At 35.5% G+C, this 21713-nt stretch overlaps 1 protein-coding gene across 6 annotated transcripts in view; it reads left to right on the top strand.

Moving 5' to 3' along the window:
* The window catches only part of LOC148310001 (atypical protein kinase C-like), a 109246-nt gene that overhangs the window by 78978 nt on the left and 8555 nt on the right, over nt 1-21713 (top strand). For 5 of the 6 annotated variants that reach the window (XM_088259168.1, XM_088259166.1, XM_088259167.1 and 2 more), the window contains one exon: nt 17570-17620. In XM_088259168.1, the coding sequence (XP_088115294.1) occupies nt 17570-17620 (51 nt within the window). Of the gene's footprint in view, nt 1-10211; nt 10297-17569; nt 17621-21713 lie in introns of those variants that run through there. The other variant, XM_088259169.1, reaches the window with a different exon arrangement.

Below are 21713 nucleotides of genomic sequence, written 5' to 3' on the forward strand. Positions count from 1 at the left end.
GCAAGGCACGTACTTTATAATAGTTAGTTCTGCGGTTCTCTTGGACTGGGGAAATTATAACACCCATACAATATAATGCATGCTAGAGTAATATTATAGCAACTCCACTCGATATTGTGTACCTACTCTGAATGCTCCGCCACATTCGCAGGTCCGGTATGGAAACTCTTGGTTTGCATTCGGACTTAACCATTTAAAAAAACCTTTTTTCTCTCTCAATATGCACTCTAGTATGTACCACAATTATTATACAGTATAATTATTTAACATAAAACAACAACTATATAGTTTTCAATAACTATATAAATTAGCCCGCCTACGTAGTGTAGTAGTTCCCGGGTTCGATTTACAGGGGGGTCAAAATAAATATGGGTGGTTTTCACTTTCATATTTATTTAATATCACGCTGGACTAGTATCTTAGGCGCAGGGCTGATCACCTTGCCTTCGTGCAATTTACGATCAAGATTGGCATCGATTTGATGCTGTGCCCTTTGCACCATTGAGTGCGTATAAAGGTTATAAGAAGAACATAAGTAAGCGGCGTGTTGGTGAGTTAGTTTAGTTTAGAAACAGTAAAATACCATTAATTAAATCAGCAGGCACTTAATCGTAATATGTATCCGTTTTTTATTAAAGTTTTAATTTTTTTAATTGATTTACCATGTAAAATTTAATTTAAAAAATGAAAATACCACGCTGGGCCTGTGCTATTAGCGCGAACGACAGAGGTCGGAAAATGACAATGATAAAAAAATATATACAAGGTGGTAATTTTTGAAATCATTGACTTTTTCCTTTGCGCCTTGAGCCACAGAGCTTTCACCCATTGATCAAAGTGTGCTCGGGACTCGAGTGTTCAGCCTGATTGAATTTCCATTATTTGTCCCTTTGTGTATTGAAGGTCAGTACGTGCTAAAAACACCTGTCGGGTGACCTTTTATTTATTTATTTCACTGAAAATTCCATTTCGTCTTTACAAACACAATAAAAGTGTTGTAGATTTAGGACTATTACTATTTTTCTTTAGCCCCTTTCCGCACCCAGATACTTAGGAGACGCCAACGGATTGACGCATTGTTAACTTGATCACTTATTATGTATATGAGACCAAGGTAATCAGTCCTGCGTTCCAGATTCTTAGATAAAGGAGTGGGATATATTTGATTTAATATAAATAACACGATTGAAGGAGCTCAGGGTGAATTAAATTACTGCTATATGGGAAAGGAAATGGAGAAAGAATAGTCGGTAGTCAATGGAGAAATGCATAATGGCTAGGAGAGTTGGCGTTGCATTTCCTAGTATATTACACTATTCTGTGTAAGGTGTACGAGTTACACAAGCTTTCGAGGTTAAGGCTTAGATCTCAAGCGTTCAAATCAGAATGCGTTCAGCCGCGCTCAGGGCCGGTCGTGTGATCTCGCTCAGTTAAAAAAATAAAAAAATAAAAAAAATGAATGCAAATGATATTTTTTGTTTTTTAGAATACATATGGAATTTTTTTAAATATATTTTTCCAACCCTACCTTTCAATAACTCTTTTCTTTTCGAAACCTATTTTTTCAATGCAAAAACGATGTTTTAAGGAGAAAAAAATCATTTACGAAAAATGTACCTAGATTTAGAGAAAATTAAGTTGCGACTTAACGAATACTTGGCTTTAACTAAGTATATAACACCGAGTATATATGTATTTAAGTATTTTTTAAACCGCCAAAAACCCTTGCTGTTAAATACATTAAATGGTTTAAGCATTTTTTTAGCGGCTCGTATATAACATTTATTAGACCATAAAATATATATTCTGTCGGTCGTTATTACTGCTTCGCTTTATTGAATCGAATTCAAATCGAATCATTTTGGAAAGCGAACAACCACCGAATATTATTTGTCTGAAAAGCGGACATTGAAAGTGCGATCCTCTATTCGGTAGTGTGTTATGTGTATTCACCCCCGCCCCATATCGCCCCGGCACAGTGAGCGCAGCCGGGCAGAGTGCTGCAGCGCGCCCCTGTGCCCCCGCCTGGCCCGCCTGGCTCGGGGCCAAGCTGTCCGAGCCAGAAAATCCCAATCGTTTTTTTATTACACATAAATCCTAATATCCCTTTTTCTCTGTGTGTCCTATTTATAGATAAGGCTCGACCGATGCTGTAGCCGACGTTCCAGCCAATTGTGGTCATTTATGTCGGAAAATTACCGCTACTCCGTTTATTTTTTCACCCTCCAATTATTCGAGTAAATCGTTAATTCCTTATTTTAAAGCGGCCGCGTCCCGTTAGTGGCAGCTATTTTGTCGTAATGGCCACAAATTCCGGAATGTCCGCTCAAGTTTTCATTATGATAATTAATTCCGAATTAATTTTAAAGTTTTTTTCGAAAATCTCGCTTTCTCGCTCCGGGGGACGCTTCTTTCCCGGCCTTCAGCCCCCACCACACTACACCGACCTCACGCCGCCTGACGAGTATCACCCCGTCGGATAATTATTATAATTTATCGACCTATCTATCCCGACCTACGCGTAAGGTTACCGAGCACTCCGCGTAAATTACGCACATTTTCGGTGTAACTGTTTATTTTGTCATTTTAAACGTTTATAAAGATTTTAGATAATTATATTCGTAATTCGCTGACGTGAAAACGATTTTCGCATTTGTGAAAAATGATCAAACTGAGGCTCTTCATAATTAAAAGTTTTCAATAGTCATATTGGTTAGTATACGAAGTTCAGAATAGTTTTCTTTGATAACGATAGTTCAATAGATTGATGAATGATAGTTTAGTCAGTAAACCATATTACCTTGTTTAATGACTGCCTACTTCTGTTCACTCAGGCCTTTTTTCCGGACAGGTGCTCTGTTATCATCATATATGTACCTATTTTATTTATGTACCTGTTTTAAAAAAGCTCTATATTTTTCTTATTGTTGACAGCCAGTCTTTGTAATATCTATATTATATTATAGTAAATTAAAATGTTACTTCTACAGCTTAAGTTTGAAGCTGGTACTGTATCAGTAAATATAAGAATATATATATATATATATATATATATATATATATATATATATATATATATATATATATATAATTTGTTAAAATATAATTCCATTAATTGATTCGGCAGTCACTTTGTGGTAAAATCTATCCATTTTAAATCTAAATTTTACTTAGCATAAATACCACTATTTCTTTAAATCTATTGTGACGCGTGTTTCGATACATTGTGCATCATTTTCAAACATCGTATTTCATTAATTGATCTCATTTCATTTCAGACGAATATCATTAATTTATTCAGCAGTCACTTTGTGGTAAAATCTATCCATTTGTATTTATATTTTGCTTAGTTAATACCATTATTTCTTAAAATCTAGTGTGACATGTGTTTCGACGCATTCCGCATCATTTTCAATCAGTACGGTGTTTGAAAATGTGTCACAATAGAATTTAAGAAATAGTGGTAATTACTGAGTAAAACTTTAATTAAAAATGTTAAATTATAATTAAAGGGGGCATATCGTTTTTCTGAGACAAATGAGCTGCCACAAAAATGTGTTTAAATAAAATAAAACATCCTTTTCTTCCTTTGTGTGTCCTTCGTTTTGCGGGTCACGTAGCGCCTGACTCCTCCGTATGTCGGTATGTAGTGGCAATCGTCATGCGTCGTGCGCCAGCTCGAACCGTACAGATTTTGGATATTCTTAGGAGCGAGCTTTCTGTGGCCATTGACCGCCTCCCCGGCTTCCCGGCTTCCCGGCTTCCCGGACGCGCATCGCGCATAATGAAAGCTTCCTTTTGTGACTAGCATAAATTTGACATATCTCCCCCGTTCTGTTTCGCTTAAATGTTCAATCCTATTGACACGCTTTTGTTCTGAAATAGTACTTCTTTATTATATGTGTACGCAGCCTAAAATTATATTTCTTCTGACCCTAATCCTCCCGCATAGGGTACCACCTAATTGGGTACATAATTGTGTTCAGTCTCGCACTCTGAATATAAAGATATAAGAGTGGAACATGTGGGATGGGATATTCATTTATTAAAAAATATATATTTCTTTAGACAGCTTGTATAACATTCAGTATACAAACTAATATTTACAACTGCTAATACTAATAGGTACTTAGTGACATTTGACATTTCAATATTTTCGTTTCGTCATTGTGTGATTCGTTTTTGCCCAAAGCAAAATAAAAAGAAGTGCGATTTCTCGATCGCAGCGCCACCTATCGGGTCCAATCGTCAATCTAAACCGTCCAGGGATCTACTCAAAGATATACATTTAAAAAAAATCAAAATAGGTCTACCCGTTTAGGAAGAGTTCAGTGACATACACTCGTACAGAAGAATTAAATATATTTATATATTATATTAAGATGATAAAAGAGATTCATAAGCATTTCAATATTTTCTGTAAGGTGCTTTTATTTAGTTTCTTTATTCAGAAGTAAATTGAAAAATCTCTATGTTGGAGGATGAATTTACAAGCTATGGAGGGAAACTAGTTTACGATGCCCACGCTGAAAATAAGGCATTTAATTTATTTTTTGTTAAGTAATTATTAAACATATCTAAACCTTTTAGAATATGTTTATATACTACGATGTATATTACTATACTATAGTATAGCGCATTACGAGGGCATGTTCGTGGGGCGCGCGGTCGGAACTGCGAATCGCTAGATAAACTGCAAACTCCTAACTTAAAACGTTTTTCTTTTATTATCCTGTTAAAATTACGCTGTCGGCGTATCTGGAACAAGAATTAAAATGTGAAACTATGAAAATGGTTTATAGCACAGTACAGTAAAAGTTTTACTTTATATGGATATTTGAGGTTCGCCGACGATGGTCGGTAGACATTAACTGGAATGTACAAAGAAAAATAGATCAATTTTTTTTTCGCCTTTGTCGCCTTATCAATAATCTTTTTGATAATAATTTTATTTTATTTTATTTTATTTATTTACGGTTCACAAACAATGAAAAACATATTACAATAAACGAAATACAGTGTAACACAAATAGTTTTGATGTTTTTCATCAATTAGATGGGAACACAACAAGCTTACAGAAACAATGAAGGTGCAGGTTAAACACATATATAAAGAATAGAAATTTGGTTGTAAAAAAGGGTAGTAACAATTAAAAGTAATGAAGTAAGAAAAATAAAAATAAAAATTAGAAGTAAAAATAAAAAGTGAAATTAAACTACGCTACATAAGGTATAAAATTCAAGACTCCACCAGATTGGTGAAATCAATTTGAAACTGATTTCACCAATCCGGTAATAGTCCTCTTGTATTTCTCCGTGCCATCATTAAATATGTCGATGGTCACATTATCAGTATTTTCTAAATTATTATACAATCTTAGCATCCTAGAAATGGAGTTAAAATGTGCCATATTATTGTTATATACTGGGAGAGAAAATGTGTTGTGCCTCCTTAATCGCCGAGAGGGAACATTCATTGCTATCTTCTCGACACAAAATGCTGAATCAATGTTACCATGGATTATATTATAAAGATACATTAAGTCTGCAATTTGTCTCCTGATTTCCAATTTGTCAATATTGAAATATTCTAGGCGCTCCTCATAACATAACAGAGTTCGGCCTAGGTGACATTTAAATGTGAGCATACGAAGAAATTTTTGCTGCACAGACTCAATCATATTTAATAATCAACTATGATTTTGGACAATTTACGTAGCGCCATTTTCGTAAAATACCACCTCAAGGGCGCTTATACAGATATAGATTATGATACAAAATGATAATGATAGATAAATTCATATTAATGAAAAACGTCGTCAATAGGCTGAGTCTGAGGGCGATTGTCCACTACCCGGAATTTTACCGTCCGGCAGTCCGGTTTTGAAAAATGAAGGCGACTTCGACAGTTAAGCGTGATCGAATTTACGCGTAACGTGTTCACGCACCGATCAAGAGCACCGATCCGAAAAAAGATGGACAAAAGCACATGCCAATCCAAGCCGATCGTCGTTTTAAAACGCTAACTGACGTGCCGGACGGTAAAATTCCGTGTAAATCCGTGTAGTGGACAAGCGCACTGAAGGGGGAAAGTGGAGCCACCGTATTATTGCGCCTTCTTCTCGGACTTCTTGGTAACGTAGCTACAGTTAAAAGTTATTAGAAACATGCGACCAATCTGTTATTATATTTAGTACACACAGCAAACCTCTGCTGCTCCTTCCACGACCTATTTATTATTTTCTACTTCTTGAAGTCTAAGAGCTGTTCGAGCCTTTTTAGATCTAGTTAAGTTATGACTCTTCTGCTTTATAATTCACCGTATGTCGTGGATCGTTCGGCACAGGACTCCAGTAACGATTGTCTCTTAATATTGCATTGGTATTGGCTAAAACTTACGATTAGGACGATTTTTCTCCCGAAATTCGAATATTAATCAAAGCGGCTACAAAATATTCATATTGTATATTATGTTAAGTACGCGAGTGTTTTTGCCTAGAATTTTCACTCATGAATTACATGAAATTATAGTAACTTTAAACATAAAGAGTAAATCCACTCATGAGTAGGCATAGGCTATGAAAATTAAAAAGTTGAAGCCTGAGTAGGGTCATGGGTCGGTGTTGCATAAGCCGTAGCTAGATTTCAGTGTCACTTGGAAGTTAGGTAATTAAAAAGGGTTAAGTATATTAAAATTTTGTCCGCCTCCGTGGTGTAATGGTCAGCGTGTTTAGCTGCCGCGCTGGAGGTCCCGAGTTCGATTCTGATTCGATTCGATTCGATGCTGGGAGGGGAGTGAAAATAAATACTATTGATTTTACACTACAATATTTATTTAATGTTACCCTGGACTAGTCCCTTAAGCGCAAGAGTGATCACCTTGCCTTCATGTACCTAAGCAACGATGAAGATAACACTGCTCAATATGATGCACTGCCCTATGCACAATTCGTTGTGGTTAAGGGTTAGAGAGAGATTTTATAATTTGATTACATCTCTTTCAAAAGTACCTATACTTTGCCTTCATATTGGGAGGTTTTTAAGTACGGAGAATTTGCGGCGGGCTAATAAGGGTTTCCTTGCATCAGCATACCTGCTTAAAAATAATTGGAATTTAAACATACTGCCCTCGGAATATATTTTCCATGAATGCTATCGATTACATCATATTATATATTAATACGAACAAAATGGTATCCTCCTTTGAGTACCTACTTTCTCGCTGATTGTGTCGCGGATAAAGTCAGCAGTATAACCCTCGTATCTGTAACTGTAGTCACCTACCTACACTTTTATTGCCCTCAGTAGTTATGGTGTATTTCTCTCCTCCTCCTCCTTCCCCTCCCTTCCGCCAGTCCCCTGTCCCGCGGAAGACAGGCATTAAATTCCTTTTACGTCTACACAGGACGATCATTCGCCAGTTTTATGTCTCGCTGTGGGGAGCGTATGGCAATATAACATTATGTAGCCATCTTACATTACTATGTATAAATAGTTAGATCTTACATTACTATGTATAAAATTTATAAAATTAGAAAATTTTAAGATAATTGTTTTCTACAGATTCCCAACTATTTTCAGACTGGCGCCTCCCTGCCAAAATTCTCGTCAACTGGAGGGAAATTTCCAAAATATCTCTCCAAAGAGGGGCGGGGTGGAATAAGATTATATTGCCCACTTCCCAGCCTTCCCTCCTTTCTCTTAGGGCCTCTAGTACCCCCTAGAAGACTTCTTGGGGCGCGGTACCTACCATCTTTTTGGGAACATGTGGTTTGATGCCTAAACAATGATTGTAAAGTCTGGTTCACGATATATGATTTTTTTAACACATTCTAATGAATAAGAAGATTGTATATTTCATCGGTAAATGTTTTCGAAAATACAATAGCATTTTTATACAATCTTCCTTTTATTTTATTATGACTTTAATTTATTATTAGATTAAAACCAATATTTTTAGCTTTTCCACTTTTTTATTTGACCAGCGACCGGGTTTCGTCGTTACCGACATCATCAGACTGGTCGATGTCGGTAACGTCGATGTCGGACAGTCTGATGATGTCGGTAACGACGAAACCCGGTCGCTGGTCAAATAAAAAAGTGGAAAAGCTAAAAATATTGGTTTTAATCTAATAATAAATTAAAAATGCAATTCCATCACGAAGTGTCAGTGGATAATATAAATCTGTTATTATGACTTTTTCCCAAGCGCTAGTTCTTATGTTAAACTATTGCCCTTTGGGTTAAGTAATCTAAAATGATGATCTTGGAGATTACCATATTTATTTCAAGACCTTTATTTATCGTCTAGTGACTTCCTTATCATCTGCATATCCGTATATGTACGCAGTGCAGGTATACGGCCAGAAGGATAGATGACCTCTTTCGAGGAACCGTACGACTAAATTCTTATCTGGTTGTTACCTCCATACAAATCCAGATAAAGCTTTTATCTTTTCTGATAAGGCGACTTTACATAATGATGCCCCGCGCTACCAGACTTGTTCCCTTGACTTGTGACCAGTCCGCGCCTCCGCAATGCCATCACCATCGTTCATGGGTCCGATGACAGGTCGTTTCTGCGTCACCATCACGGACACCAACCCCTCCCTGTACCATAGCACTCACTGCCTCGTGGAGACACTAAATATCATATAAATTTAAATGTAAACCATTTTTTTATCTTCGCTGATAAGTCCCGATAAACTATTATTCTACGATTCTCAATCCACGCGGGGACAGTTTTAATTTCAGCGCGGCTTTGTCGAAACGGGTATTCGGTTATTAGATTGCCTATATCAGTTAGTCGATATCCTCCTGCACATGGCTTTCCGTGCATCCATCAGCCGACAAGTGCCGAGTCGGAAATGTGTAAAGTGAGTGAGGTGTAAATGTAGGTTAAGGGAATCAGCGCCCGTTCGCGTTATGCCCTTCCCCAATTGCTTTCGGTTCAAATCTACCGTAGGTACCTAGTTGTCTACTTACTTCTTTTCTTTTCATTCCTTCGGGTCATAGTCAGGTTCCCCGTGTGTCCCCTCTCTCTTCCCGCTTCTCTCTCGCTCGGACACGAGCTCACATGTAAAAACGCTATTTCCTTAGCGTCGAGACACGTATTGTTGTTTCGAGCAATAATGGTGAAATAGGGAAATTCTCGGAATGCTCCAACCACTCCTTATCTCGCACGCTTGATCAAACAATTTTCAGATAATTACATTTTATATTCGTCTGTATCGGATCGCTGTTTGCCGAGTTTATCAACAATATTTGATTTATGAAATTTATGCGTCGTGCTCTCGTTCCTGACGTATCACTCGAGACAATCTTACTCGTAATTGTTCTTCCTATCACTAAAATAACTGTGTACTCCTTTCGGGCTCTCGATTATTTTTAAAACTGCAATAAATCTAGAAATCGAAACATTTAATGGTTTAGAGATATCTCCGTAGCCCAGGCGATGGACGATAGACGGGGGTAAACCGCACCACCTTAACGACCACATTACCCCCTTTCCGATTTAATAAGCGAAATATAGATACCGCCCTCTTATCTCCCGCACTGTTAATCTAATCGATTAGTTATCAGAAATACTTGCGCATACCAGTGACTCAGTTTTTGTCATTTTTTTACCATTGACACTCGCATTTGCAACGCGAAAAATCGAAATCTCGGTGCTTTTTGAATTATTTACATTTTCGTGTCTATTGTGCGGTTTATTTTCTTTATTTGTTTTTTTTTTTAATCCTTAAATGTCTCTGTCCACTATGAGAAGGTGTCCTAAAGCGTGAGCTCCATACACCTTCCTATGATATCGAGTATTCAGCAACATATAAGCCGACTCGAATATCTAATATGAATTTGTTATTTTATGACCGCCTGTAAAAACCTTACAATACCTCCGATACGGTCACCTTTCTGCGGCTGATTATATTTTCTACGACATTTTCCATTCTCCACGTATATAGTGTAGTTTGTTTTCGCGTAGTTGAACTATAGGCCGTATTTCTGGGAGTCGTTTCGAGAAATATATCTGTATTTCGGCGCAAGTCGACACCTGTGCGGGTAGGAAGTAAGTCGGCGGGCCGGTAGTGACGTATGGTGATCGCGAGGTGAAGTTGTCTCCGAGTGGGATGTAGTGTTGCGCGGAGTGGAGAGCTGCAGAACGAGCAGGAAGCCGCCTCGCGATGTGCCAGCGGCCCAGGTCCGTGTGGACGGACGTGTGTGACGCGATGGTGATGTTCTCCTACCCCGCGCTCACCGTGGAAATGCTCATGTTACCTCCCTCCGTTTCGGATCTCTGTTAGTCTTTTATTTTCTATACATGTTTATAAAATCAATTTCACAATCAAAACTTTACAGAGGTAATACATAGCTTTCGAAAATAATAAGACAAAAAAATGAACTATCTGACAAATCTCGATTGATACAAGATATTGAATCCATTCTATCTACTGTATCGTATCTATTGTATTGTTTCTATCTATCAATTTCATTCATTTATTATTTACTAGACACATTCGCTATCGTTTTTAAGATATATAAACTGAATATGCTCTAAGTCTTTGTACACAACAGACAGGAAGAATTTGCATAGACAACTATTTAAAAAATATATATTTTTACTCGTTTAAGAGTGATTTAAAATACTGATACATATTAAATAACTTCTAATAAATAGTGATTTAGACTATTTAGATATTAAAAAAATTATTTCAAAGTTTTTTTAAAATTATTTTTAAATGTAAGAGAATTATGTATTAATTTATATAAATGTATATAATTTATTTTTAAATATTTTCTACTTTTTGTTTTATTCATCATGTTATATCGTAAATTGATATATATGTTAGAAAATTAATTTCGAAAAAATAGATTTTGTAAATAAATTGTTGAATCCGCGATAAAAAAAATCCAAAAATTGCTTTATCTCGTAACCTTGGTTTTGTGAAAAGAGCAACTTTATTTTTTTCAAAACCTTTTTTTGTTGAAAGATTATATTATATTCGTATTGTAATAAGTAAAATTTGTCTGAAAGTTAAAGCGCGATTTTTAGTTTTCGAAGAATATAAAATTTAATTACGTCTCAGAAAAAATGTAAAAAAAAATATATATAATGATTGAAAAAATAAAGGAAAGCGCTGGAAAATGGTTGACTTCGAAAAAATGGTCGGTGAGAGGGAAAATCGACGTATCTCGTGAAAAAAAATATATTTTAAACTTGTTGATGAATAAACGCAAAATAGCGCTTCCATATTTTTAAATTAACTTTTCAACAGTGAATATAGGAATCCGAACTGAGAAGTATAGTAAGCTTCTCTAAAGAAACTATTCATAAATTCAATGATAGCATTTTTTCTTAAATCCATAAAAAATTTCAAGAAATGCGCACATCGTCCTGAAAAGTTTATTTCAACATTTTATCTTGAAAAATGGAGAAGAAACTGGATAATTTTTTGAACACAAATCTATTGATAAAAACTTTAAATGGTCGCGGCTCCATATATATGTAATAAAATACCTAGGTACCTACCTATAAATTTTATTAAGTACATACATATAGTACCTACATAAAACAGTTCTACCACCAGATGTCGCATGCGTCGCACTGAATAAAACAAAAGACATCAGATAGAAAAAATATAATATTCTGTACTGTCAGAATTAGATAGATAGATAGAAAAATATTATAAAGATAAATTAAGAATAAACTTTAATTACAAAGCAACACATTGTTAATTTTATTATATACACCCACTTTACATATTATTTACACCCAATTTATGAAGGAAAATATTACCACGTTATAAGTATATAAATTATAAATATTTTTTATTTCAGTGTTAAGTAGAAAACCTTACAAGAAATAATGACTTGACATTCTACAGATTTTTATAAATATTTGAATATAAATATATTTTGCTATAAAATTTCAAAAACGCTTATTTGAACAGTTATAATATATTTTACGCATTATGTAAAAATAAAACTTATAGTTTGCGTGTACCATACAGTCTTTATATTTTAAATGTCTATGGTATAGATTTTAAAAATTTAAGAGATTTAAAAACATCATGATAATTAATTTTTCGTAGAAATTCTTTTAGTATCCATTTAATTCTGCATCATAATATACAATTTCTCGTGAATACGTTTATTTTCCATACCCAAGAGAACAAATCAAAATGGATTACAAATATCGTTATTATTTATTGATGAATCATCTTGTTCCTATTCCTTTCGAATTTATGCGTTAAACTAATCTAAACAATGATTGCAACATGGTCGTTAATGTAACTATCGGCTTATCTTATCTCTTAATTGTGACATGATATGGGTTAACGCTGGTTCTTGTACATATTTCGTTTATACTTTCTTTGTGTCTCGTTTAAACTCTGAACATTTTTAATAACATTGTTGAATCGAGCGGTATCATTTACTAAATTTCCTAAACTTCTATATTTCCATAATGCAGCTCGTACATACATAAATCGTTCGGTCACATCGAATGAAAATATGTATGTCCGCAATTATTTGTATCGCAAAAATCGTATATCTAGTGTGTTTAAATGTTTGCAAATGAAAGTTTAATTAGAATATCTCAATAGACGATGAAGTTATTGAGGTGGGATATGGAAGTCTGTATATTTACAGGGCTGTTATTGGTTGGTTTAAGTGATTATTTTATACACTGTCTAACCTTTGCCATTTAACCGTGATTATTAGCTACCTTACTTTCATTTTAAAAGTTGTATATATGTATATTTTAAGTTACAACGTTTTCATTTCCAATGCTAATTTTAATCCAACCATCTATTGTTGAATAATTTAAGTTAAATAGTTACAGCAGAAATTTTTATTTCATGCGTATGATATTTTTCCGGATATTTCATATACTATAAAAACACCTAAAATATCAAATACGTGTTCTTGTTTTTTGGGCCAGTTATAAGCAGATTAGCATGATAATCATGAAAAAAATATATTTTTAAGACCAAATATAAATGTTTGGGGCGCAAGTGTGTAATTGCTGAAAGTTATGGAGATTATAATGACTTATGGCCCGAGGTTTTTATTTTGTTTTATATATTTGGTCGTTTAAAGAATTTCGTCTAAGACAGTCATAATAAACGGCAAATATAATTTTCCCATTTTTAGTTCAGTATAAAATTTCTTTATTAAAGCTATTTTACAAGGTTCTTTTTATGACTTATTTAAATCCAAAAAGTTGTATTTGTTTTATTTGTATTTATGAAGGTTTTCTTGTTTAAATCGCAAGACTTTTTTTTTTAAATGTATAAACAATTTACATTTTTTTGCAATTTTATATGGTATGTGATACTATTATTATGCATAACAGCGCGTATTATTTAATTTATTCACTCTCCCGTTTATATATCATTATATTTTGCTAAATAAAACTTAATTTGACCTTTTCATCATATCTGTAAAATGTTACTTTCAAGCTGTCTTTATTTGAAACAACTATAATATAAAGCAAAGGTTTGTTAATTATTTTGCTCGAAGGTTAGTTTTAATTTTAATTTTAAATAACTATAGAGTATAATTAATTTATGCCTAACCACACTGTTTCGAACATAAATGGCACACCTACCACCAACATTATTACACATTATTTTCAGTAATTATTACGAACACGCAGTCTAGTCATATTGATGTTAATCAGTTTGAATGCTGTTTTGTGCTGTGAAATTTTAACCATCCAATATATTATACACTAACCTTTCTCGCGGCCGTCATTTACCCTGATTCCTGAATCATCACACTTTGGCGCCTTCGTGTCGAGTCAAAACTGAGCATTTGGACGTAGATTACATTATATCGCCTCCTAGTAGCGATCTTCCGCCAGGATTAATTAATCGAGCCCCCCGCTTCCCGAGTCCATTAACGTATTTCTTGTAATTATTTTTTCTTTAAACCTTCCCCCGACTGGCGCCCCCCGACTAGCGCCCCCCGACTAGCGCCCCCCTTGCTAAGTGAGTTGATCTTCTCCCCCCGACCGGGGGTCGCTGGAGTGTACTGACTTGGTGAATCCACCGGCCCGTGCGGCGCCGCCACTTCTCGTCTCCTTTTTAATGATCATATATCGCATCACCACTTGTACGACTCGACACCGTATATCTTCCCACACATGCAAACTTTACGTATTAAAAAAAATCGTCAAAATACGATGATAATATTTTGCCGTAGAAAAGGTTCCTGACCATCGCTACCTTATATCACTCGACCCGGAGCCGGTGACGGGTTCTGGGAAAAAGTTGGGTGAAATTTGCATAATATCTAAATGTGTATTACATTGTTCATATAATGTGGTCGTGACGGGGTGCATGCCCTGCGGATATAAATCCAGCCGAGTAAGTTATGGAAGCGGAACATGCTAAAGGAATAGTTGAAAATACTAACCTTAGAACTTTACGGTACATCGGGACTTAGCGGCCGATCGTTTCCTCCTTGCACACAATACGCGACCTCTTTCCATCCTCTACCTCCCCGTTTGTTCGGAAACAATCTAAAGTTACACGACGTGTTACACCATAAGCTACTCGCATCTGACAACACGGAACTAATATCTATCTATAATTTATATTTTTCCACACGCTCGGGCGCTTTGATCCTCGGTTAAACGTTATTAGTTATTTCTTTGGTAGGCCGAACGTAAAGCTTTCGTAATTATGTTTTTCACAAATCCGGGCGAAGTTTTCCTAATAATTCGCCTCGGAAAGCCGAGCCTAGGACGTCGCGTGCCAGGGACTAATATCGGCGGATAGGTTACAGGTATAACGAACACCGAACCTTCGGAATTAATACGAGGAACGATGCATTTCGTATCGCCATTCGGTTAGCTCAAAGGGTGGAACTGCTGTGTCAGGACCTACAACCTGTTTCCCCCTTCACATTCTCCCATTACATCGCCAAAGTAATAGCCTGGCTATTAAACATGACCATTATTCCTCTGTTCCTATAGTCGTCCGGAAGTTGGTATCGAAAATAATATGTGACACATAATTAATGCAATTTTTTTTGGAAATAATACTAATTATAATAAATCTGGGCCGTATATAGCGCCGTTTTTGTGACAATCGACCTCAAGGACGTTCTACAATTTACAGTAATTACTATGGATAAGAGATCCGGAATTTAGATCGAAATTTGACAGAATTTTGGATACATTACATATGGTACATTAATATTATGTTATAATGCCATTAACTGGTAGTATAATTATGCTTCTATCGGAAAAATCATTGGAATGATATTGTGAATCCAACATTTTAGTTGGGTGATGAATGGCACTCGGACCGGGAAACTCTCATACTCCCCTCGCCATAAGTTGATAGTTTATTAGATATTTTAACGAAAGTAATTTTCTTCCCAATTTCCCTGCAGTCATGGTGAATTTCATAGTGAATTGATTTATTTCATTCTTTCCTATTTCCTCTTTTTATTTTGGACTTATGTCATTATTATTAATTACCGAACATCCGAAAATATTTTGTGATGTCCTCGAAACTCCATTTCTTGTCGAATTTACAATTCTTAGACGGAATGCTGTTTCTCGCTACTGTTTGCGATTCGACGTAAACAAGCATTGATTCCTTGGTTCGGTTTCCGTTTTTTAACGATTTGGCCCAAATAAGCGGGTGCCCGATTAACCGGCAGACCACTTAAAATGAAGCTGAAATAAATTCCTCCAGAGATAATCTCGCCTCTGAGAAGGCGAAATTGAGAACTTCTTGCTCTCGTCATGCGTGTAATTACAATTCGTTGTCCTTTAAATGCATTCCATTTACAGAAGACGCTATATAACGGAGGAAATGGATCGTAATTTATTAGTTGTCCCGATTCTAATTTTGTCCAATGCGAGAAACTTTTCATTTCTTGTACCCCCACTCCCCAGTCCCCACCACCACCGCCACCCCCCCTCGTGGGATGCCAGAGTGGGCTTTTGTCCTAATTTGAATGCTCCCATTTTTATTGACCGACTTGGTAGTCTGCTGGTAAAACTTCACGTTAACTTAAAAAAAAACATTCACGATTTTCACGTCATCTTTAAATCGAGATTTCATACTGCTTGAATAATGATCAAAACGTTCACATCTACAGAAAAAATTTTAATTGAAACATGAAATAGTTCTGAAATGTATTGGTATCTCAACACAAATGTTGACATTGATTAAGATCGGGGTTTCTGCAGGGCTTGAGACATGTCATTGGCTTGTTTAAACCGCTGTATCTATATAGAGATATTGTTAAATAACTTCTTTAAAGAATAGCTAAGTGGAAAGTCATATGTATAAAATATATGATAGTTACATAAATAAAATAAATTGTGGTTGTATACTATCAGGGAATTTGTCGCAATAGATTTAAAGAAATAGAGGTATTTATTATACCAACTGAATTTTGAATTAAAAAAATAATAAATAGTAAAACTGGAATCAAAAATGGATAGATTTTGCCACAAAGTGACTGCCGAATCAATCAATGAAGGAAAAAAAGATTTATCTTCATAATGTCGTATGTGTGTATGATCCTGTATCCCACTGTCGGATGTTCCTGCCTACAGACCAGACGTCCCGCGGGAAGGCCCTAAACGGAAATCAATAATACTAAGATGTAGGCTATCCTCCGTAATCGTCGTTATATTTATTGCTAATCAAATCAGCTCCGATTAATTGAACAAATTGACCCAGTTATCATCCCCTACGCCTATTCTCGTACCGACCGTACCTACCTACAAACACGCATATTGTATGAAAGGACGTCTGTAATATTTGTAATTGGTAAAATGTAATCGAACGCCTTTCTTTCCGTTGTTTGAAATAAACAACCCTTTTCTTCGCTTAATTGTATTATTGATTTATTAAATCTTGTTGATTGAATCTGCGCAGGTTTTATGAGATAAAGGGTGCTCCAACGTTATTTACGCTAGAAGCTACATTTTGATCTTAAGTTCTTCTTCTTCTTCTTTTTCTAGTTACTAAGGATCTGTTTGTGCCTACGCTTGTAGCTCTTGGGATGTTGACTCCAGCTGCCTTTCCACCTTTTTGGAGGTGTGCCTGGGGGTCTGCGCCCTTCAAGCATTCCTTGAAGGGCGATACGTGGATCTTAAGTTGTCTCCTAATACTATTCTTATGAAAAAATATTTTTAATGCAATTGATCTGTGTGACAGTAATTAACTTTGAAAATTATGATTTTACCGAGTGAGGGTGTTAGGAAAGAGGGAGGGGGTTTATTCCATAAAAATTCAATGAATAACATATTTTTTATTGAATTGGTATAACTTTGTGGGTATTCCATAATGTCATAAAATAAACGAGTTCAGTAGTTGGATTTATTCTGATGATAATAATATCCATATCGGGCTGACGCAAGTATAGTATAATTCTGCAATTTGTATTTCTCCCCAGCGCTGCTCGATTGAACGAAACGCAAACACAGATCGTGCACATTTGGCTTGATTAGTTGGCGTTGCGTTATGTTGTGTATTTTCTCGCTTCATTAATCATACGTTTTAATCCGACTTGACTAATGCTCCTGTTTTTGTTCCAGTTTTCCCAAATGTTCCCGCGGCGCCCGGGATGCCCTGCATGGGAGAGGACCGTGAGTATTGACATTTTTTTCTTCACTTTTTTGAGACATTAACAGGATATTTGCATAATTAACAAAACTTACCGCCTTTAATTTTTTATATACATAAATAAGTTTTTTAATATAGGTAGGTATATCATTTGTCAAATAAACAAAAAAGTCGACGTGGACTCGGACACTGATAAAATACTTCAATGAGATTACGCCTTTTTAAGATGGGTGTTGAATTCATTATTTCCCTCGCTTACAATGTACAAAGTTTAAAAAAAAAACTAACTAACCATCACGCCGCTTCCCCGCAGGGGTAGGCAGAAAGAATAGAACGCTACACCACTCTGTCTTTGCAAACATTCTTCGCCTCTTCCACGTTCATGCATCTCCGATGGCACGATCAGGTATGCCAAATATTTGAAAGTGGTCAAGTTAGGAGTCGTAACAATCGGCGAATATGTACAAAGTTTATAGATCATCAAGTGGATTTTCGTTTCATCTAACTTAAAAAAATAGATGTTTTATTTTAATCTGTGTTGGGAACAAAAGGATAATCTAGTGTGGGCCAATCATGAACTTCTCAGCATTTGCTCATTGCTGGGAACCAACGAATGAGATTACGACTGGAAGTAAACTAATATTTACTTTTTTTTGACATGGAAGTCTGGGTATTTACAGGGCTTCTATCATAAGCTGGTTTATTTTAGGCATAACCAGCCTACGACAAGTCAAAAACCCTTTAAATACCCAGACTTCTATATTCTTCTTCATTTATGTTAAGATGTCAAAATGTTCTTTTAAATTCTACTCTTTTTCATTCATAATAAATAATAATGCTTTAATCATAATGAGTATTGTATTGATTATAGCCCTTACAACTTTGAGTACGTAATTATTTTTGTCCTCGTAGAATATTGTTCACACTGGAGTTAAATATCTCCACATACATATGTATGTACTGGTAATGACATACCATAGTAAACCATGACATTCCAAACTACATAACTGCCATTGTACAAAGTACACGCCGGTCTATAGCTACATGAACTCTGTATCGTGATTTAATACGCCGTTTTTAATTGAACACAATATATTTTTTTTTGGTCTCGTAACTATGAATAAAAAACGTTTTTGTTCGGTTCTGTATAAATATGAAAAAACGATCAAATTCAAACACAATTTTGTACCATAAAATTTGGAGTCGGACAAATCTAAATTAAGTCGGCCTAACGATGAACGAATCTCCATATTATGACGAGGAACGGAGCAAATTAAGTAACCTCTGTATATTCCGTATTATGCCTGCGCGAGTACGTATCGCATGTACCGGTAAAGGGAGGGTTCGGATTCCCGTGACGTCACGAGTGAGGCTTATGACGTCACTCGGCGGCGGGACACGCCCCCCAATCTTGGACCCGCGTTATCGTGAAAAATATGACTTTATATGCCGACTTAATTTTAGAGTAAACATTTTTTAAGTCTACCCTCGACTCGGCTCTATATTATCCCGTCCTTATCAGTATATGGTGCTGAACTTATTACGTACATAATATATTATTATTCGTGAATTTACCATAATTTGTTGTATTTCCGTTCGTGATTGTGCCGTTACCGAGAAGGAATTTTGGCTTATGGTTGATATACATACATACACACTAACACATACACATACGTTTCGTAATTACCTCCACTGTTTTCTTATTCATACATTGCGAGTTAAGTCACTGTACGTAGTAATAATATATTACGTAAATAATACAACGTTGTTTAAGATGATCCCTTGTTGAAACGCCAAACCCTCGAGTGTTCCGATGGAATTATTATTTCGTAATAGGCGCAAAGATGTAACTTACGGGGGAATTATGTGATTCTACCTCTCATATTTACATTGCACAAAATAATCAAATTTATGGAATAGGATAGGAGGAATAAATTAATATTTAGGTACCGTGGAAGACCTAATATTATTCCAGTTAAATCCCTGATTTTGCACTGAGTCTTCATTTTCTCAGATTGTTTGAATATTTCTCGAGATTAAATTTTTTAAAAGAGAAAAATAGTTGTAATTTTTAAATGAAATTGTTAGTATCGCGATATTGCAAGGTAAATTCAATCATCTGTGAAGGGAATGGGACCTTGAAAGGTGTGTTCTGAATTATAACTTTGGAACGTGATGATCGTTTTTATGATTAATGCGGTTATTTTTTAAACTTGTCATATAATGTTAAAAAAAACTGCAAATGCGCGTGCTATTTTTATCATTTCGTTTTTATTTTTATTTTATTTGTAACTCATTTCAATATTATATTATATTTCGTGAAAAGCCTTCAGATGCAAAATGTGGATTTTGAAATGTACGACGTTATATATTTCCATATATCTTCTGCTCCGGTGCTTCCGTATCGACGATGACGCGTAACTTTTTGAATGAAAAATTTCAGAGATTATCCATTCACCTTTTTTTTCCTTCAGAATTTAGTACTTACTTCATATAGTATATCGATGAAAATATATTATACACTCGGTTTAAAAGGAACTACACCACTCCAACCCCAGGTTCTATAATTTTTTTAAACTAATTTTTATTATATTACTTCGAGAAATAAAAAGACTTTGTGTTTTGATCCACTCACATTTTGATTAACCAGCTAGTTTCGGCAACAACTTGTTGCCCTCTTCAGGGTTTAATTTATGACTAATTATTATTAAACCCTGAAGAGGGCAACAGGTTGTTGCCGAAACTAGTTAGTTAATAAAAATGTGAGTGGATCAAAACACAAAGTCTTTTTATTTCTCGAAATAGTATATCAATATGATCCACAAAGTTAATGCTTTCAATATTCAAAACATAATTTTTATTATATTAATGAAGCGATGAAGAATGCAACATTGTATTGATTTAATCATTCGAACTTCAACTCGCTATAATCTACGTATTTTTTTTTCAAATCTTCTTTTGGCACCTACATATAAACACTATTTTCCCATTAATTTCAAAGAGCCGTGTAAGGTATAAATAAACCTTAACCAATATTTTTAGTCAGTTGGTTGCAAATTCGTTAGTTGAAAGCTCTCCCAACCGCATTCCCGGATCTGATACAGAAGCATCTTGACTTCCCGACAGACCTCTATTGCAAAGCAATTTTATTTTATGAACTAGGTTGCGAAAATTATTATAAAATGTGGAACAAAATTTTATCCCGATTTAACAGTGAATTTACATTTTAATAGCTTTCAATCTCCCTGTCACTGCCAATCTAAATAAATACAAATTTGGAAAACCACCACCAAATTTCTATAAGTGCTCCGGTGTAGGCAGTGAAAGGGATTACATAGTAGTTAGTTAGTTCAGTTAGTCCATGAATTTTTTGGTCTTCCTCTAGATGCCTTTCGAGGAAGACCCATGGCAATCATCTGGTTTACAATATGTTCAGGTTCTCCACGTCCTATGTGCTCATACCATCTCAACGCCCTTGTACCTTACTATTGATGTCAATTACAGCCAGGCTTCCACGAATGCGTGAACTCATTATTTTGTCTCCAGGGGACACTACAGCTGACCATTTAAAGCTATCTACACTATGTAGTTAAAATGTTAATTTCCGTTTGGAATCACAGCCCTGGCGCCACGAGGGTAGCATTCAAATTCGGGTATTTTTTTGTTGCTTTGGACGTGCCGGCATTACGAAGTATTTTTAAATATTCCGTGCACATATTCGTGAAACGCGAACTGTAAACAAGTCGTTCTTCTTACTCGAAGTCGCTGTCCATACTTGTATCCGGATCAGGCTCACTTTCTCCAGGATTCCCTGACGGAATCATTTATATCGCGGCCGGAGCGTATTCCCGAAATAGAATTGCCACCCCGAGGTACCCGGGTACGTCGAGGGCCTCGCGACCATTAATGTTGGAACTGGGGCGCTCTTATTTATTTAAGATGAGAGAATTTCGCACAGACATACACATACACAGACGCACACATACATGTGCGCAAACGCGTCCTTACATATCCTCATACCTTCACAACGGAATACAGAAAGCGTTTTTTGAACATTTCAATATTGTTATGTCAAATATCGATATTTATTACGAGGTATTTGGTTTATCATGAGCG

The sequence above is a fragment of the Brachycentrus maculatus genome, unplaced genomic scaffold (assembly GCF_059751285.1).
Source record: "Brachycentrus maculatus isolate JH-2025_06_01 unplaced genomic scaffold, ASM5975128v1 h1tg000113l, whole genome shotgun sequence".
In the NCBI taxonomy this organism is placed as follows: Eukaryota; Metazoa; Arthropoda; class Insecta; order Trichoptera; family Brachycentridae; genus Brachycentrus; species Brachycentrus maculatus.